The 24,260-nt window shown below is 45.6% G+C and overlaps 1 protein-coding gene across 1 annotated transcript in view; it reads right to left on the bottom strand.

The window, feature by feature from the left end:
* Window positions 1-24,260, bottom strand: part of LAMA3 (laminin subunit alpha 3) — a 205,905-nt gene that overhangs the window by 15,174 nt on the left and 166,471 nt on the right. Inside the window, exons 58-68 of the mRNA XM_066578034.1 lie at window positions 22,432-22,614; window positions 21,976-22,127; window positions 20,783-20,942; window positions 18,295-18,428; window positions 8,201-8,348; window positions 5,416-5,541; window positions 4,979-5,115; window positions 4,635-4,752; window positions 3,999-4,139; window positions 3,275-3,411; window positions 121-255 (exon numbers count right to left, since the gene is read on the bottom strand). Coding sequence (XP_066434131.1) covers window positions 121-255; window positions 3,275-3,411; window positions 3,999-4,139; window positions 4,635-4,752; window positions 4,979-5,115; window positions 5,416-5,541; window positions 8,201-8,348; window positions 18,295-18,428; window positions 20,783-20,942; window positions 21,976-22,127; window positions 22,432-22,614 — 1,571 coding nt within the window. The remainder of the gene's footprint in view (window positions 1-120; window positions 256-3,274; window positions 3,412-3,998; window positions 4,140-4,634; window positions 4,753-4,978; window positions 5,116-5,415; window positions 5,542-8,200; window positions 8,349-18,294; window positions 18,429-20,782; window positions 20,943-21,975; window positions 22,128-22,431; window positions 22,615-24,260) is intronic.

Raw genomic sequence — 24,260 nt, 5'->3', positions numbered from 1 at the left:
AGAGACTCTGACTCGGTGGTCTGTAAACTGAGGGGCTACAGCTGTTGTCAAACTACAATCTACAGCCCACCGGCTGTCAGGGTGCATAAGATATTGCATATAATGTAGCCTCTGAATTACCTTGAAATAAAAACATTTGTCATGCAGCCCTTGAAGCCATTTCCTCCAATATATATGTCACTGGGTGAAAGACCTGCCCTCCTGGAACTGTCTGTGTTTTCGGTTTCTTCTTCATCATCAACCAAGAGCTTATACCTGAAATAGAGTAGTAACTTTTAGTTTTCACAGTTATAAGTTGAGGTCATACAAGAGGCTCAGTTAGGATATGCACAGTAGATATAGATCAACCAAATCTCCGATTTCAGTAGGTCCGGATGATCATCTAATGCATATGGAGGCTTCCCGACTCCCTCTTAGGCAGAAGATGTCAGGAAAGATAAAGATCAGTAGGATTTCAATTGCCTTATTCCATGGGGATAAGCCGCTGCCAGAGGTGCCTGGCAGTGGCTTTCCCCCCCATGCTTGGCTGAGCAAAGCGTACAAATATGTATGGGGAAGGGGTGATGGGTTATGTAGCTGTTGGCCAAACCAACATTCGGCTGACAGCTATCTGATATGTACAGGCAGCCTTACATTCCATGTTTATTCACTATGAAGGGAACAGTGTTGATTCATGTGATTACAGTTTACTTTACATTGTTGCATAAATTAGGCACTTTTCTTAGGCGGTCGGAGGCTTCCTCCAGAGGCTGCTTTTAAGAATAGCGCAGCATACAGCTCTATACTTGTGGTAGAGTGATAAACACTATGACAGGAACCCAGTGAATCCCATTATAGCTCCCATAGTGTCCGTTGGATATCAGTGGAATCCGTCATACAATGGATCCAGTACAGAAGCCAGAACATGCATCTGAAGACAACCTCAGCTCTGAAGTGAAAAAAAAGCAGCCCCACACAGAGCATGAACCCTCCATTTATTATTTTCAAATTAACCTGCAGATATGGAAGCTTAGGAATCCATTCCTCTATCTAGTACTATTCTTCAATATATCTGAAGCTAGGCAACATCATTATGGTTCCAATTAACAGCTCTCATAGGGGTTGCCACCCAGATATCCTAGAGTCTAAACGACATATTTGCCATGTTCTGCAGTAATATAGCAGGATATTTGACAATTGGGCAGATCTGACATTACGGCGAATCACCGTGGGACTGTTTGTGGCAGCCATATTCATGTAACTCCAAAAAAACTACATGCTGAGAGGCTGCCAAAAAGATTGAGTGATTGTGTGATGATAACTCGGAGTTTGGTTTACCTGCAGTGCTATGTAATACTGCACTGTGATATCATCTAGGAGTTACTGTATACATATGACATGTAATACATGTTTTCCGTATGTGGATATATAGTAAATGTATCTTGCATACTAATCCACTTGTTACTACAATGACAAAGAGCAGATCTCTAACCTATGACAAAGCAGCCGGCGGCCACCTATATATAGTCCCATATTCTCAGAACAGCTCCACTGACGCAAGACTGAATTTTTAGGGAAATGATAAAGGTGTTAATTAATCCCTGGGGACACAGAGGGCATGTTTGAAGTGACATTTAACAATGTGTATTTAATCCCCTGCTGTTTCCTCAGACTGTAATTTATCTTTGTTCAGAAGATGTACATTACTAAGTGATCTTCTTCAGTCTGACATCTCAATAATGGAAAGCAAGAATATGTGATGATGGGATTACTGTAAAGTCATCTGAAGATTTTGCCTATGTCTAACTTGTTGTATCATGATCAAATAGTTCATTTGCACGCAATGATTATTGCTCAAAATTCGTTAAAACGGGTGAAAGTGAGCAATAATCGTTACATGTAAACACGCAGCCATCTTGCATTATTCGTTCACTTGTTGTTTATCGCTGAGTATCAGCCTGCATACAAATAGTCATTAGAAATGCTTTTCATGTGGTTTAAATGGAATTCGTTCAGTCTTTGAACAACTGAAAGACCTGAGGGAAGGGGTGATTGTTTGCTGTGCTAAACACAATTACTACTTGTTTACCCATACGGCAGAAGATGATGGATTATCTTCACACTAATTAAAATCCTGCCAGCCAGAATTTTCCTTGCATAAACACACACCCACCTGAGCAAACAACATATACAGTGTTTACTTAGCTAATGGAGAGGATTTCAAGTGATTATTTGTACCTTGTAATGCACAGCATTTTATGCAAAAAAGTCGTTAATTCGTTCAGCCATTCAAATGATAATCGTTGTGTATGAAAGGGCCTTAAAAGTATTGCCTCTTATCTTCTCATATCAAGTGTATACAAGATGCTACCAGTAATACAAACTCCATCTTAAGAAAACCTCTCTATATACATGCATTGTGATATGTTACACTGCTACATAACGTAAAGGCCCTATACCTTTGTGCCTAATCATTATTTACTGATCTGAGTCTAGAAGCAGATTTTCCAATCACATTCATTACACTACATAAAAAATATAATGGGTTCCTTAAGGATTTCCACAGTTCCTCTCACAGGGGCAACAGCGATTTTGCCGCGAGAAAATCGTGGCAAAATCGCATCTTTGCTCCCACGATTTTTCAGCAATATCGCTGCTTTTTTTGTGAGAAAGATCTCGCATGGCGGTCACCAGTGATAAAATCACGCAAATTTCTATCAGGAAATCTATGTTGTTGAGGTGGGATTTATGAATTGGCCAATCAATGCCACGGCTCAGCCAATTCATAAATCCCGCTTCCACAACGTGATTGATCTTTTAAACTCTACTCAGCCAATCAATGCAGAGCTGGATGAACTAATCACAGCCCTTGCATTGGTTCATCACGCACTGCATTGATTGGCTGAGTAGCGCTGGATGAACCAATCAGAGCCATCGCTTCCTCCAAGCGGGATTTTTGAATCCCGCAACCAGGAAGTGATCTTCTGTGGGTGAATGAGGACTGAGCCTTTTAGGTAAGTATTCCCTTTTTTCCAGGGAATTCAGCGGAGGGCTTAACCTTCTTGCAATTTTATCGCTGGCAGCAGCGAAGCGACGCACTATTTTTCACAAGAAATCACTGGAACATAGCTGCAATATCACCGTGATTATGTAGCGGCGATATCACTGTCGCCTGTGTGAAAGAGGCCTAAGGGTAAGAAAGTAGTATGTTTCTAATAGCACTATGCAGAGGACCTTGCACAGATGTCTTTTACTTTATATGCTTTATATTTTATTTGACAGTCTCGGTACTTACTCGTTATTGTTTCTTATTACTGACACATAGTGAAGCTTTCCATCACTGTACTTGTCCCTGGATCGTAAGTTGACATTTGAGTTAGTTGTAGTAACAGATACTGTTCCAGCTTCTAGAGAAACGTGTAATTCATCAGACTGTAGGCAGAAAATGAAGACACTTCTAAATAAGGGCCCCTTCATCCTCAACGATAATCATTCAGTGTGCGCATGACCAATGATTGAACGATGAACAGATATTCGTTGTTCATGTTGTGTGTTGTGGAACAATTCCGTCCCATGTGAAGGGTCCACAAGACGATATAGAGCAACTGCAATTGGTAACTGCAGGTGCTATAACTACTACAGGGCCATGGGGCAGCTTAAAAAGAAAAATGTTCAGAAATACTGCAACTACATCCTTGTACACATGGACCATCTATGGTAGACCTCCAACTACCACTCTTAAAAATGTTAACACTTTACTGGACTTAGACCATGAATATAACGCATAACATATGAGAATGTACCTCCGTATACACCTTCGAGGTTCATTCAGAGAGCCACACGATTAACACACCTCTGCAAAGCTGTATGTAAGTACATCAGATCATCTGTTCTACAATTGTGCTAGGGCCACCACTACCTCTCCACTACCCCCCATGGGCAGCCAGCACCAACGTGCATGCTGTTTTCTCATATTGCTTAACATGCATAAACTAAAATACAATTTACGAAGAACAAACCTGTGTTCTATGATTTAACAGCATAGCATTAACTTGAGGAGTCTGGAAGCCAAATGATGCTTGGAAGTCACCCGGGAAGGAGAATCCATCAGGCTTCAGTCCCAGTCTTCCTCCATTAGAGAACTCTGCGGAGCGAATAATCTGAAACAAAATATGTAAAGTGTAGCTTCATGTAGACACCAGTCTGCTCACCTCTGACCACCTCTTTATAGATCATATCTACACAATTAATTTTCACCAAACGTCAAATGACTTTGTGACTAGATGGCATTAATTATTTTGTATTGATGCAGAGTTACAGCCAGCATTATAGTGCAGAGCTGAACTCACAATTCTGCTTCAGAGCCAAAATCTCCCATCCTTCCTTGCTGACTACACAGAGGTGGGTCTTGTGGCCTGTATTCTGGAATGACAGCACTAAACAGCACAGATGCCCTCAACACGTAACCGGATTAAAGGAATTGTTTCATCATCTGATCGCTGTGAGCCTTACTTCCAGGGAGGAAAGCCACGACCAGACAGACAGACATTTACCCTGAATGGAGGGCGTATGGCCAGGGGGGGTCTTCATAACACTATCCATTAAACTAAATTTCTGAAATAAAGTTCTCAAAATTATTGAAGAGTCTCACTTACACTCCATTCACTGTAACATCGACTGCTGACTCCATAGGTTTCATTGAATTGGCCTGCACCCCCCGGGTTCCTTATATTTCTAATACATCCACGGAAAGACGGAGTTTTTATGTTAAACCTGTTTAAAAGGGAAAGTAAAATATATTCAGTGACTTGGCAGGGCGCAACAAGCTTCAGAGTGTCTAATTTTCCTCTCTTTGTGAACTTTTGTTAATATGTTAAGTTACTTGACAGCCGCCTGATTCACAGACCTGCTGCATTAGTTGTAGATACAGTAATGCAGCGGTGAAACCAGGGTCGTTAGAGCATTGCTGATATGTGGCAACAGGGTTACACTGACTCACTTTTCTCTAGAGGCTGTGGGGGCTCCACCGAAATAGTATTTGCTGAAAAGGAATGCATCCACATCGGATACGCTTAGGTGTTTCTGTCCTTGGGCTATACGTATGATTCTTGCGTTGGGTTCTACTATCAACGCAAACTACAAAAGGAAAGAGATGAACCCTTATTTATAACAGCATGGCTGCAAAAATGATATAGTACAATATATAGTAGTACCTTTTGTGAGAGCAAGTGACAGAATATAGAAAGTAGGGTATAAAGCTCCATGCCATGCTTAGCACCATGGAGCCGAAGAAAAGTAGAGTTAGTGCAGCATCAGTAGGACAGAGCAAACAGGAGCAGTGACACAATCCACTGGCTACTGTAGAAGGGAATCAGAAAAACAGGGTGCAATAAGTGGGATCTAATATTCTTGTACACATAGTATGCGGCTACTTACACTGAATAATTGTCCGGTATTTACGCGGTTAAGTTCGGCATCTCTCTTTTGCGGCTCTTGATCTGCATTTAATTTGTATTTAAGCACAAGGCTGCCATTCTCAATTTCCAAACTGATATAGCTTTCCTGCAATCGGAACACAAAATATAAGACACATAAGGCCGCCTGCACACGGGCATATTTGCATTGCGTCCGCCTCCCGATTCGGCAGCAAATACGGTCCAAAGCATGCTATGAAAAAGCACTTTTTCCTGCCTATGAGCAGAAATCAATTGTAGGGATGAGCGAGTATACTCGCTAAAGCACTACTCGCTCGAGTAATGTGCTTTAGCCGAGTATCTTCCTGCTCGTCCCTGAAGATTCGGGGGCCGCCGTGGAGCAGGGAGCTGCGGGGGAGAGCGGGGAGGTACGGAGGGGAGATCTCTCTCCCTCTCTCCCGCCCGCTCTCCCCTGCTCCCCGCCGCGACTCACCTGTCAGCCGCGGCGGCTCCCGAATCTTCAGGGACAAGCAGGGAGATACTCGTCTAAGGCCTCCCTCACACAGGGCGTTTTATACAGCGTTTAGCACTGCCTTTTCAGCCCAGCGCTAAACGCTGTACAACGCTCCTATTCATTTCAATGGGGCTGCTCACACAGGGCTGAAAACGCAGTGCCTCCCACGCTGCGCTTTGACAGCGATGCATGTTCTATTTTGGGGCATTTTCAGCCCTGCGTCGCCCATTGAAATGAATGGGCAGCGGTTTTAGCACTGCTGAAAACGCGGCAACACTTGGTCAAACCTGGCCTCCGGCAATAGACTTGGGAGTGCCGAGGAAGCCCGGGTCAGCTGCAGAGACCAGCGGCCGCTACCCCGACTGCAGCGGCTAGGTGAGTATTGCTTTTTTTTCTTCTTTTCAGCATTCTTGGCTGCGTTTTCAGCCGAGCTGAAAACGCAGCCAAAACGCTGGCATAAAGTATGCCAGCGCTGCTGAAACGGGGCGGAATCTGCAGCAAACGCAGCGTTGCAAAACGCTGCATTTCTGCAAACGCCTTGTGTGAGGGAGGCCTAAGGCACATTACTCGAGCAAGTAGTGATTTAGCGAGTATACTCGCTCACCCCTAATAAATTGTGATTTTTTTTTTCTTGCGAAGGAAAAAATTAAAAATAAAATAAAAAAGTAAAAAAAATCGCAGCATGCTGTATTTTTGAGCGGCTTCTGCTCGAACAGCTTCCATTGAATTCAATGGAAGCTGTCCGACCCGCTGCCCTTCCACAACTAACATTGCGGAAAAGTTGCGAATTCCGCTTCATTGCCTAGCGACGGCATGGGAAAATCTGTGTTGCGTATGTCTGACGGCGAGCCGGCCAGACGTTTTGCAGTACAGAAGAAAGAAGAAAACTACAGGTACACGGGGTCAACGGCATGGCCCAGGGTTGGATTCCGCTGCGAGATCCTACATCTGGAATCCGACCTGTCCATGTGTAGCTGCCCTTAATGCTATTCTAGTAATACAGTCTAAGGGTGCAATCAGACAACCGTATATCGGCTAGGTTTTCACGCCCAGCCGATATACGTCGTCTCTCACTGCAGGGGGAGGAGGCTGGAAGAGCTGGGAGCAGTGCTCTGAGCTCCTGCCCCCTCTCTGCCTCCTCTCCGCCCCTCTGCACTATTTGCAATGAGAGGAGGCAAAACAGGGCGGGGCTAAGTTCCAGGAATGAAAACCCAGCCGATATATGGTCGTCTGAATGCAGCCTATAACTGCATGAGCTCTTTTCTACAGTTGCAATCTAAATTCAACCCCACTGCAAATTGGGTCTATTTGTCAAATTTACAAACTTTTAGCTATTTGCAAACAATACAATTTAGATAGCTGAAGACAACTAATATAACAAGTGGTTTCTCCAAATTCAACACAAAATGCCACTTTTAATGACTAATGCACTCTCAGAATTATTCAAACCCCTGAACAGAATCCCTCATGACAACACACATTTGCTAATCAAATGTTTTCTCGAGCACACCTGATGTAACTAATAGAGATGAGCGAGAACGCTCGTTTAAGGCTGATGCAAAAACTTTCAGCTGTTTGCCAAAAAAACAAACTGGAACAATTTAAATAGCCCAACACAACTAATATACCAAGTGGGTTCTCCACTTTTAACCCCTTCCCGCCACAGGGCGTAACTGTACATCCTGGCAGAGGGGTACAGTTACGCCCTGGGGATAGCGCGAGATCATAAGAGATCTTGCGCTATCCCAAGCATACCTAATGTAGCTAATGAAGTCGTTAGTTAGTTACTAGAGATGAGTGCGCACCGAGCACCATGCGCGGGGGGGGGGGGGGGGGGCTAGTGGGGTGGAGATCTCTCGGTCGAGTAATCAGTTACTTGACAAGACCGATGCTCGATCGAGCATCAGCCTTAAATGATCGTGCTCACTCATCTCTAGTAACTAACTAACGACTTCATCTCTTATGATGTCGCGCTATTCCCAGGGAGTAACTGTACCCCTCTGCCAGGATGTACAGTTACGCCCTGTGGTGGGAAGGGGTTAAAAGTGTAGAAACCACTTGTTATATTAGTTGTGTTGGGCTATTTAAATTGTTCCTGTTTGTTTTTTGCAAACAGCTGAAAGTTTGTAAATCTGGCAATGGGGATTGGATGTGTCTATGCATAAACTACGCCCATACATTACTATATAAATGCAGTAGATGCACTGTGTATGATTGCACATTATTAGTCTACGTATGAACTGCAACAACATATTACTTTTCATTAATCAATTTTTAAAAAATATTTGAATACCTCTTTTTCTGCAAAGAACAGCAAGCCCACATCGGAGGTGGTCTGGATGGCCTGATCAAAGCGCAAGCGATTGATGTTCTGCACACTGTATAATAATTTGGCGTAGCCAAAACCTTCAAAGAAACTTCCTTCTGATTGTTCTTTATATCTGTGGCAGTAAAGTAGTTCAGTTTAATAAGAAACTGAAAAACAAAAATTCTGACATCTTATAACACAGGATTGTATGTAAAACACCAAGCCCACCCTCTATAGTACAACATAACACAATGGGGCCGGGGTTGGCTGACCGCCCCTTTTACTGAACCCATGACATGTTTCTATCAGCGTACAGAACAACAAAATAGAGAATATACTGGCCATGGATTTCATGGTGAAGATCTGCAATATTTCAGCAATATAATGAGCATGTTGCAGATTTAAAATCCCCAATATGTTCTGAATTCTACCCAAATCTAGTCCTTTACATGTGGAAGTGTTTTCACAAACATGAATGGTACATTCACATATTCCGTGCTGCAAGCTATTGTAGATTTTTGTGAGGAACTGGCACCAAACATCTGTGACTATTAGGCTTTATTCACAGGAGCGTATATCGGCCGCGTATTCAAACCCGGGCAATACACACTGCCCATCTGATGCATACCTAGCGCATACATTTGTGTGAAGGAGGCCTTCATCTGTGTTTTGTGGACTGTAAAGGCTTCTTCACACAACTGCATTTGCACATGTTTTTGCACAATGTGCAGAGAATAGAGCCCATTGATGTCAACGGGTGTGTTCTCATGAGTGTGTTTTGCGAACACGCAGCTGATGAAACTCTATAGGGCTATTCACGCTCTTATTTAAAATACGCCGCTTGCACTACATGTGTACATTTATGATGAAACATATACTCCCACTATATTATGGAAATTGATTATAATATGAGTGCAACTGTGTGTCATCTGCATTCGTAAAAGGATCTGCTTTTGCTCAGTAGAAAATAAGACCAATGAAAACAAATACAGACATCCTAATGCAATGCTAATACTAATGTAATATCCTTATTACAGATTATACAAATATGTTTGTGTGAAAGAGGACTTAAGTTCCACAATAGTGAGCTGATCACTCCTGGGACCCAACGATCAGCGATAAATTTTGTGGAAACGCAGCAGTAAGCATTACACAGTTCACATTGAAATCCATGGGTTGCCTGTGACGGGTGGATGTATTGGGTCCTCCACAGCAGTGGTCCCCAACCTTTTTGGCACCAGGGACCAGCTTCCAGCAAGACCATTTTAACAAGGCCCGGCAGGGTTGGGCAGGACATGGGCAGGGCTTTGGTTATATAGGGCGGGGTTATGAAGGGGGTTGGAGTTTAGTCCATTCTTATTTAATTATGACATTTAGAATGTCCTGGCAGCACACACATAGGGCAGTATATAGTCTATCCCCCCCCAGCACACACATAGGGCAGCATATAATTTATCTACCCCCCAGTAATAGACAGCCCCCGCCCCTCAGTAATAGACAGCCCCCACCCCTCAGTAATAAACAGCCCCTACCTGTCAGTAATTAGCAGCCCCTCCCCCTGTAATAAGTAGCCCCCCCCAGTAATATCCATCCCCCCCCCCCAGTAATAAGCAGGTCCCCCCATAATAAGCAGTTCCCTCCTCCGTAATAAGCAGGTCCCCCCCCCCCCCCCGTAATAGGCAGGTCATCCCCCCGTAATAGGCAGGTCCATCCCCCCGTAATAGGCAGGTCCATCCCCCAGTAATAGGCAGGTCCCCCCCCAGTAATAGGCAGGTCCCCCCCAGTAATAGGCAGGTCCCCCCCCAGTAATAGGCAGCGCCCTACCCCCAGTAATAGGCAGGTCCCCCCCCCCAGTAATAGGCAGCGCCCTACCCCCAGTAATAGGCAGCCCACCCAGTAATAGGCAGCCCCTTCCCCTGTAATAAGTAGCCCCCCCCCCAGTAATAAGCAGCCCCCACAGTAAGCAACCCCCCCCAGTAATAAGCAGGTACCCCCCAGTAATAAGACTTTCCCCCCTCAGTAATAGGCAGCCCCCCCAGTAGTAAGTAGCCCCCCCCCCCAGTAATAGGCAGCCCCACGTAATAGGCAGCCCCCCGTAATAGGCAGCCCCTTCCCCTGTAATAAGTAGCCCCCCCTCCCAGTAATAGGCAGCCCCCCCAGTAATAGGCAGCCCCTTCCCCTGTAATAAGTAGCCCCCCCCAGTAATAACCAGCCCCCCCAGTAATAGGCAGCCCCTTCCCCTGTAATAAGTAGCCCCCCCCAGTAATAACCAGCCCCCCCAGTAATAAGCAGCCCCTTCCCCTGTAATAAGTAGCCCCACCCCCCCAGTAATAAGCAGCCCCCCCAATGTAAGCAACCCCCCCCAGTAATAAGCAGGTCCCCCCCCAGTAATAAGTAGCCTCCCCTCCAGTAATAACCAGCCCCCCCCCAGTAATAGGCAGCCCCTTCCCTTGTAATAGGCAGCCCTCCCCCCCCAGTAATAGGCAGCCCCCCATAATAGGCAGCCCCCCCCATAATATGCAGCACCCCCACTCCCAGTAATAGGCAGCCCCCCCAACCCATATACTTACCTCCTCCCTGCTGTCGCTCTCTGTCTGCTTGCCCTGACGTCAGCCCGGAACGCTTCCTCCCCGAGTCCTTTCCTGCGGAACTAATGAGCAGGGGACTCGGAGAAGAGAATCCTTACTGCACAGACGTCAGTGTGCGCCGGGATCAGCGCGATTACCAGCGGGGAGCTGCGGCGCCCCCGCTGGTAATCGCTTCAGTGGTGAGCGGCGTCCGCACGCCGCGGGCCGCAAAACACAAGGCAGCAGGCCGGATTTCCCGGCGGTGCCGTGGACCGGCGTTAAACATCCAACGGGGACTTCCGCCCAAGACACAGAGGGAGCAGGACGTGTCCTACAGAGCTCCTGCAGACACAGCATCCCAGAGCCACCGGGACCCTCTGGTGTCCCACAAAAGCAGCTGCCGGGGACGAACACCTCCCCTGCTTGCGAGGCAGAAGCCCCCCACATCTAAAAGACACCCGGGAAGTCCCCGGGAGACCCCGCAACGCGACCCAAGTAACCGCCAAACGGGACACGGGCGGGAGGAGAAAGAAGACGCGGGGCACGCGGCGCACCGAGATCCTACCTACGGAGGGACCAGCCGGACCACCAACCGCCGCCTGAGACACGCCGAGGATTCCCCGAAGTGCCGCGGCCTGGGAGGCACCCGAGACCGCGGCCTGAACTTCCGGTCGCGAGGGCCGAGAAATCCCCCGGTCGGAGAGGAGCGAGAGGGACCCCAGGGGGAGCCCGGAAGACCCGCTGGGAACCACAAGCCTACGGGGTGAGGGCGGAGAAGCGGAGGCCAAACGGAGGCGGGAGCCGCGATCCGGCCCCCCGGCCGCGACAACCGGCAAGCAGAGCGGCGTGAGGGGAGGAACCCCCTAAGGTATCCGGGCAACCCGGGGGGTCTCTCCAGAGCGCTGCGGCCGCCCGCGGAGCGACCGGAGCGCCGCGGCCTAGCAGCAGCAGAAGCCGCGGCCTGGATTCCTGGCTGCGACACCCGCGATAAGCCCCGCCCACTACGGAGGCCGCAGGAGCGGCGCTTGGGAGACCGGCCTCTCTGGGTGAAGCGCGCCGCGGCCCGGCGGCACCCGAATCATCGGCCCCGACGGGGAGGGGGCTATCGGTGGGCCGCGGCCCGACGAGACCCAGGGGCTGCGACACGGGGCCCTGAAGGTGGCATCAGCGAACCGCAAGTAAAGGGAATGATATAGAACCCCCCCACAGAAGACTGAGTAGCCCCCATCCACACATCTCCCTAGAAACAGGCCACAGGAAAAGCAGTAAGGGGAAAACAAAAGTCATATAAAAGCCCCCGCACGAACAGTAAACAAACCCCACCCGGCCGCGGCCCGGGGCAGTGCCCCAAGAAAACAACAAAGGCATAAACAAGGCCTGAGGGGAGGGGGAGAAGAAGTAAGGAGGAACACAGAAGGGTAACACACCTAAAGAAAAGGAGAGCGCCCCAAGAGGGGGGGGGGGGAGGTAGAAAAGGGGAAGAAAACGATCTGGAAAAGAAAAACACCCGCAAAACAGAGACCCCCCAACCCTGCAGAATAGAGTGGAGGCGAGAGGGGAGACAAGAGTAAACATAACAAGAACAAAATCCACCAGAAAAACCCAATAGAACCACTCAAACAAAAATGGAAGAATAATAACTAAACGAGAAGCCGCATCCGCACCGAAAAAACCAGCAACAAAACAAAAGCGAACTTGGATACAGGGAAATAGCAGCTCCTTGTACACAAAGTCTGCATACTCACCAGAACCGAAAACCGAAATATGGACAAATACCTAAACGAACGCAATTCAAACACTACAACACGAGCAACACGCCAGATAGATACAGACAAATCAAACTCAGGGGGAAAGCAGAAAAACAGACCGACCAAAAGTACAAAAGAAAAAGAGAGCAAGAATACTCAACAGCCCATACCCTCCCCAAGAAACGCCTCACCCCGAGCTACAACAACATCAGACCAAAACCCTGAAACTCCGCCTCCACAAACCGCCACATCACCGATGGATAACAGCGCAGAAATGACACAGGCCACAATGGTGGCGCAAGAGGTCTCAAAAATATTACTACCATTATTTGACAACAGACTAGAGACATTGCACAAATCTATAAATTCAGCTCTATCGCAAATTACGGACAACACCCAAAGACTGACAGAGTTGGAAGCAAAGTCCCAAAACACAGACCAATCCATAGCCACCTTAGAAGCCTCACTACAAAGAAGCCGATTAGAAACCGAAGCACTCCGGGAAAAAATAGATGACCTAGAGAACAGACATCGACGCAATAATCTGCGTTTTGTGGGAATCCCGGAATCGGTAACTAACGCCCAACTCTTAACATATCTAACCACAGACCTACCACAAGCCCTCCAACTCAACATGCCAAATGACCCCTTAATAATTGAAAGGGCCCATAGAGTTGGCCCACCAGGAGACGGACGCAACAACAGAACCCGACCACGACCAGTGATAGCCAAATACATGCATTGGGCAACGAAAGAGGAGGTTATACAGGCCTACAGACGACGAAAGGAACTGATAATTCAAGGAATGAAAATCCTCATATTTCAGGACTTCTCAGCTGCAGTTTCTCAAAAACGCAAATTATTCACCCCAATTTGTCAAGCCCTACATGAACAAAACACACGTTTCCAACTGCTGTATCCCGCAAAACTTCGGGTTCAAGAAGGCAATAGAACTCTGATATTTAATAATCCGGAAGACGCAAGGAGACACCTACAACTGGAAGAAGAAGACGGACGAGGATGAGACAGAAAGAATAAGAGAACTGGGTCCCTGATCCCCCAACACGACCCTGATCCAAATAATGCGGATGTGGCAGCACTAATGCAAAAGAAAAGACTGCATACATGTTTTATGTTTATATAAGTTTTTCTATGTTTTTCACTATGACCCATTTGAATTCTAGGAGGGAACCCAACAGGGAGATCGAAGGACCCCGCCGACACGGCACGACCACTATTCAGTTGCACCCACGGCTCGCTGGGACCGGGGGGCGCGACGACAGAAAGGCACTCACAACGGTAAATATGACCAAAACACATACATTAACATGCCTATAGACGTAGAGACTACAGATTACCACACACCCAAAACACTACAAATTCTATCCTGGAATGTAGATGGTCTTAACACACCTATTAAGCGAAAAAAAGTACTAACACACTTGAAGAGACACAAACCAGACATTGTATTCCTGCAGGAAACACATTGGAAAAAGGAGGGAAAGGGCGAGCTGAGAGCACCGTGGATAGAAACATGTTACACAGCCTCACATACATCAGCATCACGAGGAGTAGCCATCCTAATAAGGAAAAATATACCCCACACGATGATACAAACCATAGCAGACCCACAAGGGAGATTCCTGGTGCTGAGGGTCAGCATAGACTCACAAACATATTGCCTGGTGAACATATACGCCCCCAACACAGATCAACCAAAATTCTATGCAACACTAACTGAACAGCTACAACCTTACCTAAACGACCACATAATCCTGGGGGGAGACTTTAATGGCATACAAGACGACTCACTTGACAGAACAGGACCTTCCACCCAACCAACCCCAACCACACAAGCGCTAATCACACTAATAGACCAACTTCACGTGTGCGACCCGTGGCGACTTTCAAACCCAACCAGCAGAGAATATACATGCTGCTCCAACGCCCATCACTCGTTTTCCCGGATAGACTTTTTCCTAATATCAAACAAAATATTTGACTGCCACCGGCAATCTATAATCCATCCGATATCATTAAGCGATCACGCACCGATCGCAATAACGTTACAAATGGTCCCCTCTCGGAGGCTGTCACGGCTGTGGCGCTTCCCCTCCTACCTACGGGAATCGGAAGACTTTAGAGAATACATAAAACTACACTGGAATAACTACGCAGACGACAACAGCGAACACATAGACAACATAGCACTTTTCTGGCAGGCCTCGAAGGCAGTGATGAGAGGTCACATCATAAGCTACGTGTCCCACAAAAGGAAAAAATTCCAAACAGAATTTGAGGCCTTACACAGCTCTCTCTTGGCAACACAAAAAGAACACATAGACGCTCAAGATGATAACTCATATCAAATATTCCTCACAGCAAAACACCTGCTAAATGAATTCGTACACACACATGCACATTGGCAAACACAACTAACAAAAAATAAATTTTATAGGTGGGGCAACAAGACGGGGCGACTGTTGGCAAACCTAACCAAACAAAGACAGCCACATAAACCAATATTAACCCTAAGGGACACCAACGACAATACCCTGATGACAAAACAGGAAGAGATAACCCAAACACTATACGAATATTTTGAAAACCTATACCGGGCAGAACCAGCAAACATACAGGACATTCACAATTTCTTAGAAACTATGAGCTTGCCGAGACTCACAGAGGAACAAAAAACAGTACTGAATGCAGACATACGAGAGGAGGAGGTTCGGGACGTAATCGCAGCGGCAGCAGGGGGAAAGACGCCGGGACCGGATGGTCTCACAACAGAATACTATAAAATACTAACAACAGACATAGTACCAGTGCTGACCCAACTATACAATGCAATATACATGGAAGATACCCAAATAGAGGATTTTGGCACTTCTAGAACAATTCTACTCCCCAAACAAAATAAAGACCCGACTGACCCGCGATCATACAGACCGATCGCACTACTAAACTGCGACTATAAATTCTTATCCAAAATACTAGCAGACAGACTCCAAACCATCCTACCGTCCATACTAGACACATCGCAAAAAGGCTTCACGCAAGGACGTAGTGCCCTAAAAAACATCAGGGCCGCCATAGCGGCAACTGTGGCAGCACAAAACCCTGAAAACCCCATAACAATGCTCCTCAGCCTAGACGCTGAGAAAGCTTTTGACAAAATGGCCTGGCCATTCCTAAACGTACTGCTGAAAAAAAGAGGGTTTGGACAGACCTTTGCAAACTATATATACACAACACAAACAAACGCCACCACAATCCTCACAGTCAATGGCCACAATACCCCCCACATTGACCTTTTTAGAGGAGCTCGACAGGGCTGCCCCCTTTCACCATTACTGTTTAACATATCAATTGACCCGCTACTCAGATTCCTAACACACACCACGCTTTACACAGGGGCGTGCTACGGAGAAACGAGGATAAAGGTAGAAGCATTTGCCGACGACCTTTTACTCATAGTCAACAACCCTAGGGAAACATTATCACCCCTATTACGGGAAATAGAAAGAATAGGCAAACTCTCAGGTTACACCCTGAACCTGGACAAAACGGAAGCACTGCTACTTAGAGGACCAGCGAAACCCACATGGGCAAACCAACACCCATTTAAATGGGAAAAACAGTCCATACAATATCTAGGGATTCAACTCACAAAAAACCCTTCTGCACTCTATAACACAAATATCGAACCATATGTCAAAAAACTAGAAACGACCCTAAATGTATGGAAGAACTTCACGGTCTCCTTTCTGGGGAGAATCAACCTCTTAAAAATGGTAGAATTTCCACGATTACTATATATCCTGCATTCACTCCCCATTTTTCTAAAATTGAAAGACATAAAGAAGATCAACTACCTATATAGAAAATTTATCTGGGGAGGGGGAAGACCACGCATTGCCCTTAAAACCCTACACAAACACAAGGACAATGGCGGCACCAACCTACCAAATATAAGGGACTATAACCTAGCAGCACAAGCGAGATTTATCCATGACTGGATTTATTCCAAGTCACACTTTACAAACACGACACTCGAACAAACAATGGCTAAGCCAACACAATTACAAAATATACTCCACCAACCATACTCAGAACTGCCAAAGCAAATCAAACATAACCCCCTGATATTAGCAGCGTGGAAAGCATGGAACAAACTACGTAGAGACAGCCAAACGTCACCACACATATCCCCACACTTGACATTCATAAACAACCCCAATTTTCAGGATGGAAAACCCCACAACATCTTTTTTGAATGGAAGGCGCACGGGTTGGACTCAATAGATAAATTACTGCACAAAAAGGAAAGAAGAATCCTAACGCATGCAGAAACAAAACAAAAATACCCCGAAATTCCTATTCCACTGTTCTCATACCTACAGGTTAGACACTATATCGCAGGCCTTACACCGCAGTTCCAGGAACATGACTGGACACAGGCAGGAAACACTTGGATCTCCAAGAAAACGGGAGCACGGGGAATGATATCAAAAATATACAGAGCAATAAGGAACATGAGGGAAGAAGAGGACATTGATCCAGGGGTTGGGAAATGGTCTCGGGACAACCCAGACCTCACACCTACATTAATTAAGGAATCCTTAGTGTCAGCCCACAAATGCCTGCCATCAGCCAGGTTTTTGGAGATGAGACTACAGATAGTCCATAGATCATACCTCACCCCAATTAAGGGATTTTACATGGGAATTTACGACACCCCAAACTGTTTCAAATGCCAGGAACCAAACACTAATCTATACCACAGCCTGTGGACATGCCCACTGATAAAAAACTTCTGGTCCCGAATACGCGAATACACCACAACACACCTGACAAACTTCTGCCCACAAGAACCAGCGTGGGCAATATTTGGATATCTAGACCCCAAGACATATCATTGTGCAAGGGGAGTAAGAAAGTTACTACATTTTATAGCAGCAGCAGGCCTAAAAGCCATCCTGCAGACCTGGGTGCAACCAACAGGCCCCCCATTCAGACTGTTCCTGGAAAAACTCGCATTCCTATTTCAAATGGACTGGGCGGAAACTTCGTTATTTAAGGAGAAAATGGTACAAACTTTCTTCGAAACATGGGGAAGTTTCATCCAATTAATGCCACAGAGAGTAAAAGAAAAACTAAAAAATTGCTTTCACCACACCTATTGGTTCCGGGAGCAGGCGGCAATGGGGGATACACCAATATAGGGTGAATCACTGGTCGTGCCGTGGCCGCGCGGGGTCTCCATACCTTTCGAAGATCTCCAGCACGAAGTTCAAAAGACAAAGTGCATAAATACCAAATGGGTCAAAAGTTTGGTTTAATGCAGATGTTCTCTCCCCTCCCCCCCCCCCCCCCCGTCCCTTCTTGACGGACCGACCCCCCCCCCCTCCTCCCCCCCCCACCCCCCCCCCGTTTTTCTTTTGTTTTGTTTTGTTTATTTTTGTGAGTGCCTTTTCCTCCCTTCCTTTCGTTTCGACTCCCTGACCCCTCATACCCCTCCCCAACTTTCCCAGTTATATAAAAATGTTATATAAAAGTGAATAAGGACGACAACTTTATCTATGAAGTCAGAACGGCAAATGCATCTGTAATGTCAAAGTTTGTCCTGATTCAATAAAAACAAGTTTAAAAAAAAAAAAAACATCCAACGGCCCGCTGGTTGGGGACCCCTGCTCCACAGGATGCCCCTTTATTATCACAATACTATTTGGGGTGCCATACAACCACCCTACTAGCATACCTTTTGCAGGGCTCAACCCTCCTAGTGTCAATGTTGAATGTCTGCCGGAAATTGTACAAGCTGATTGCATTCTGGTTTATGTCATCGAGTTCAATGCAGCCTTGGTATTTGGGGAAATTCAATCTGGGTGGAGGCTTTAAGATGGAATACAAAAACAGGATTAACAAGGCATTTCGAGAGAAACACATGTATTTATACATTTCAGATATCCTATTTTCCTAACAGACTGGATTATGGATGTGTTATACATTCATCTCTAACTCCTATTAACCTATACTATACATTCTGTAAGAACTGATGTTGAATCATATATATATGTGGAGTTCATTAGAATTCTAGCAGCTATGATATTATCACGAGTAGTCAGGAGGGCACTGGTGTATGCCCAGATATGAACACTGGAGTGGACTGTAACCAAGTCAGGTTGGCAAACTTGGGGTATTCAGTTTGGAAGAAAGACAGTTTAGGGCATGATATCGGTGCAAGAGGTTCGGACCAGTATTGCACTTGTAAATATGCGATTTTTCCTGAGAGTGCGTTTTATGAGAAACATGCATCGCCTTGCTGCACATGCAATTTCTACACACATGAAAAATCGCATGTAGTAAAAGTTAAAACCGCATAGCACTCACATGCAAATCACAGCCAAATGTACAGCCAGAGGATTAAATGGGCAATATCGCCCTGAAATAGAATATGCTGAGATTTCTCTATCTCGGTCCGAGAGAAAAATCCCCCGTGTATAAACACATAGAAAATAACAGTCTCATTTATCAATAAGAATAGTGCATGGAGCAACTTTTTGCATGCAGACTGTGACTGACATAAAACAGGTGTGAACCGGCACTCTGACTACTATGGCTCCGAGTGCTGTCAGAGTCTATTCCGTTGTAGACCTGGACAACACATGGACCAAAAATACAGTAATGTGAATTAGGCCTTATATGAGGTGACTGACAACTGTCTTATATGGGATTTCACCTTTCTCTGGATTAACAGTGCAGGATTATAGGTTGGACTTCGTGGACTTGTGTTGTTTTTTTTACTCTTATTGTCTGTGTAATTATATCCATATCTGATAACATGAGCAATACTGAGATCCTATCTATTTTAATCTACAACAGGTATTAAGGCCCATTTACATGGGACGAGTGTCGGGCAAACGATGCCCATACTCGTCCCTGCACATACTCACTCTCGTGCTGCTGCATGGGAGCTAGAATCATTGGCTCACAGTGGGGCGGCTGGAGGAGATTTCTCTCCTCTCACTCCCCCACCCCTCTCCATTGGCTTAACATAGCGGCCGTTCATTACTGAACAGCTGCTATTTACACTGAGCGATCGACAATCAGCTCATCGTCCATCGTTTATGCAGCATAAACGATGGACGATGAGCTGATAGCTGATCATTCAGTGTTAATAGCGGCCGTTCAGTACTGAATGGCCGCTGTGTTAAGGCAATGGAGAGGGGCGGGGAGAGTAAGAGGAGAGAAATCTTCTCTTGCTGCCCCGCTGTGAGCCAGTGATACTAGCTCCCATGCAGCAGCACGAGAGTGAGTATGTGCAGGGACGAGTATGGGCATCGTTTGCCCGACACTCGTCACCCCGTGTAAATGGGCCTTTACTCATGGAATTAAGCAGATAAAACAATGATACCCACATAGGTTCTCAGATAATAAATGTCCCTACTACAAGCTGATTGTGCCTTACCAAAGCACGAAACCCCATTGAAGGGAAAATTTAGTTTTGGATTTCATTTTTGAGCGTACAAGGGGGCAGAAAGACTCATTTAACATTAAGGCTAGGGTTTCATGGCAACTTTGGCCGTGATAGGGGTTGCGTTACCAAAGATCAACGTGCAGCAATGTAGCATCGTCCTGCCAATGAACTCAATAGAATTACAATGCGAGTCACAGGTTGATGCAACCTCAATTTCAAAAATCCAGCCCAGTAGAGTTGCCCTGTGAGTCTACTGAGTGCTGGACCGTGATCTTTGGCTGCGTGACCTCATTGCAACTCCCATGTAACCCTAATATCTAAACATTAACATCTAATCCACCTCCCCAAAGCCCATTTGCAATGCCAGAGGAAAACAGTGGGATCACACGACTTGTGTCCACAGTACTTTAGTATGTTAGGTTCTATGGATTATGGCTATATGATTCTGCTTGCTCAGTTGTTTGAGCGAAACCTTAAATTTGCACAAAGAATGCACTTTATGCTTGTTCCTATTAGTGCCTTTGTTTGAGGCTCCAATTTAAATGGGGCTGATGTGGGAAAGTTACTTGTAAGCCCTTTCTGATATGATAAGTAAATATATGCATCCTTTAATCAGGAATCCGTCTAACTAAAGAATGTTCTATGAATTACCGAACACTTGGTTTTACTCTACAGGTTTTTTTGCCTAATTCTCTGTTTAAAACGCAAAAAAATATTTTCCAATGTAATAAGAGCAGAACTAGAAAAGTAGACTGTTGTATAGACTCACAGTGAAGTCGTCTGGGTATCCTCCGACATAAAACACAACATCTTCAGCATTCAGATTGAGCAGAGTGTTGCTCTGCACTTCGGTACTGTATAGTTGTGACCGGTCTGGATTACTGGATGTGAATGATTTGGTGTAATTCAGAGTAACATATTGGTAGATCCTGAAATAAGACATAACATTTAATATAGATGCATTTAAGGAGTATGGCAGGTTAACCATTAGAGGGCTGCCATTTGGAAAATGAATACTGGCACATATCGGGTAGAATTGTGGAGGCCATAATGCATATTAACTAGAGTTGAGTGAACGTACTCTGTCGAGCTTGATGCTCGTTCAAGTATTAGCGTACTCGATGGTGCTCGTTTCTCGACGAGCATCAAATCGCGACCCTGCCCCAGCTTTTGGGTCCTCCCCACTGTGACGTGCCTGTTTTGGCCCCTCCCCGCGTCATTCGAAAATTTTTGGTCTGGCAGGAAGGGGAAGGGGAGAGAGAGAGAGAATACAAAAATGCTCGAGTATCCCATTGTAGTCAATGGGGTTCGTTACTCGAGTAGAGCTCTGGAATTTTGGGAAAAGCTCGACTCGAATAACGCAGACCCGAGCATTTGGATGCTCGCTCATCTCTAATATTAACATATTATCAGAAGGCTGCATACAGCCCATAAGATGACTGCTGGACATCCATGCCCTAAAGCAGAGACATCTGTCCCCCTAAGGCTGCCTTCACACTTGCAAGAAAATCGTGCGATTTTTGAGTGATGCAAGAGTGCGAGAAAACGCAGAATTATGAAGCCCATGCTTTTCAATGACTTCATTCCCATTTGCCAGGTTTTCTGTCCTGTGATGTTGTGACATTTGGAATCGCTGCCTGCCCTATCTTTCTGCGTTTTTCTATTTGTTATCGCTCATGTTTCCCTATGGAGCCTCCGTTTTATTGCATCGCAGCGCCTGAACTTGCGATGTTTGTGTGATGCATTTTTAACATTAGCAACACCTATTGTCGTTAATCATGTGAGAAAATTGCAGATGTATGGTCTCCCACACATTACACAAGATGAAGTGTCCGTGTCCCTTGTAAGGCGAGCTGCGCCCGAGAATGTTGGGCATGACTCGCGCTTGTGTGAATGCCCCCTTATAGACAGCTTTGGTGAAATCTCATGGAATGCCAAGTAATTCTCCATTCACCTCCTCACCTTTCTAACACAACTCTATCCAGCACAGATTCCTCCGCTTTATTGGAGGAGACAAATTCTCTCACATTGATTTCAGACACGCTGCCTCCGAGGTTATAGACACACATGAGTTTGCCGTCTTCAACACCTACGCCTATGTAATCCTTGGAAGTCTGAAAATAAAGAGCGTTGGTCATATTCGCACACAACACACAGTATATAGGAGATCTTGTATACTGTATATCACTAGCAATACTTTCTGGAGGTGATATTCCATTAACACAGTGGAGTTTGTAATAAATGGTTTCTCTTTTAGGGCTTCTACCCACTAGCGTTTTTTTAATGCCGCGATATCACTGCGTTTTCTTAATGCAAATGTCAATGGGACTTTACAATGTTAAAATCGCAAAAAGCGATAGATCAGTGTTAAAAAAGACGCTAGATGGTAGGAGCCCTTAATGGCTGTATGTTACTTACATCTTTACTGCCCAGATACATCACAAACATATTTGCAGGCAGCTGCCGTTTCCTGCGATCTCCCCGACTTTGTGGTCTTTGAAGGAAGAATGAAAGTGAAGTATAGGCCTTCAAGTCTTCAAGATTGCTTGGAGGTCGCACTTCCACTCCAGAATTGCCATCAAACCTCATTGGTACAACAACCTACAAAGAGATCATCATTCAGGTTGGGATGGTGAAGGAAAAGATGCTTTCAGCTGATATACAAAGCCCTGATTTTCTACCCTTACTATTGTACTAAAAGACCACAATACGACGCAGGGCGACAGAGGTTCAGTATCTGTATAGTTGATGCAATTTGCTGCTCTCTTGCACTACAATGTCTGATAATACATTTGCCACATCTATGAGTTGGCATAACTTTGCACTATAATTTATGCCAACTTCTGCCAGGTCAGGGAAGGCCACACACCTTTTGTTTAGCACCACCCACTATTTTAAAAGTTGTGAGCAAGGCGCAAGAAATGGAAAAAAGTCACAAACGTCTACACAAATGTAGCCTGTGACAGAACTTGCAACTTTTTTCCATGAGAAAGCTGGTGCAAGTGGCTAGACAAATACCCCCTGTATTGTTAATGGTTCATTAATTGATATTTTGTTAAAAGGTTATTCTAAAAACTGACTTTTATTACTTATCCACAAAATGGGTGATAAAAGTCTGATTGGTTCGGGTCACACTGCTAAGACCTTCACTGATCTTGAAAACAGGAGTCCCGTGTGCCCCCTCTCCTTCACTCTATTGGCTCATTGTGCCCCCTGCAGTGAGGAGGAGACTGTGTGGTGCTGCTCCATTCATCTTCAGTGGGGGTATTGAGCACTTGTACTTAGCTATTTTCGTCAGCTCCACTGAAATGCATGGTCCGGCACTGTACATGTGCGACCACTGCTCCAAGCATTCTCCAAGTCAATGTGGGTGGGTGAGGTGGAGAGGGGAGCTCAGACTCCAGTTCTCAGGATTGTGGAGTCTCATTGGTGAGACCCCACCGATTGGACTTTTATCACATATCATATGGTTAAGGGATAAAAGTCAATTTTGGGATTAACCATTTAGTCATCTCAAGATATATTTACAAACACAATTGCCAAAGGAAAATTAAAATACCCATAGGTAATATCGCCTAAGATGTAATCCAAATACTTTATTATTCAAAAAAGACAAAGATCACATCGAATGATTTTTAAAATCAAGGGGCAAATAGTGGTAACAATGAGATGTGACCAGCAGTCATCAATTAGTATCATGTGTGTAATTGTGCATATACACACTCAGGGCTTATTTACACGAGCGTATATTGGCCGCCATTTTCACGGGCGGCTTATATTTGCTACTATCTGAGCTGTCTTCCCCCTTCCCTTCCCCTCACCGACTCTCTCCTCCCATCTGGCCGTTTGCAATTGGAGAGCACTGGATGGGGCGGACCTCCCATTTTTGGCTGTGGGCAAGGGGCGGGAGCTTAGCTCCACCCTGCCCCACCCCCTCCCATTGCAAACAGCCGGAGGAGAGGAGAGAGGCAGAGAGTCGGTGAGAGGGAGGGAAGGGGGAAGACAGCTTAGATGGTAGCATATATCGTCTGACCGTGAAAACGGCAGCCAATGTACGCTCCTGTGAATAAGCCCTCAAACATCGGCCTGGATGGCCAACTTCCAAAAGCCTATGTGGAAATTAATAAGTCAGAACCACCAAAACCCTATAAAAATCTAACTTATAGGCACCCCTGTATATTTACAGCTATAAGGAATTAATGTGAAGATACGCTGTAGCACTTATTTATCATGCTCATCCCAGAACT

This window comes from Eleutherodactylus coqui, chromosome 9, assembly GCF_035609145.1.
Source record: "Eleutherodactylus coqui strain aEleCoq1 chromosome 9, aEleCoq1.hap1, whole genome shotgun sequence".
NCBI lineage: Eukaryota > Metazoa > Chordata > Amphibia > Anura > Eleutherodactylidae > Eleutherodactylus > Eleutherodactylus coqui.
Note: the sequence above shows the minus strand (reverse complement) of the source record. Positions and strands in the feature narration are given on the sequence as shown.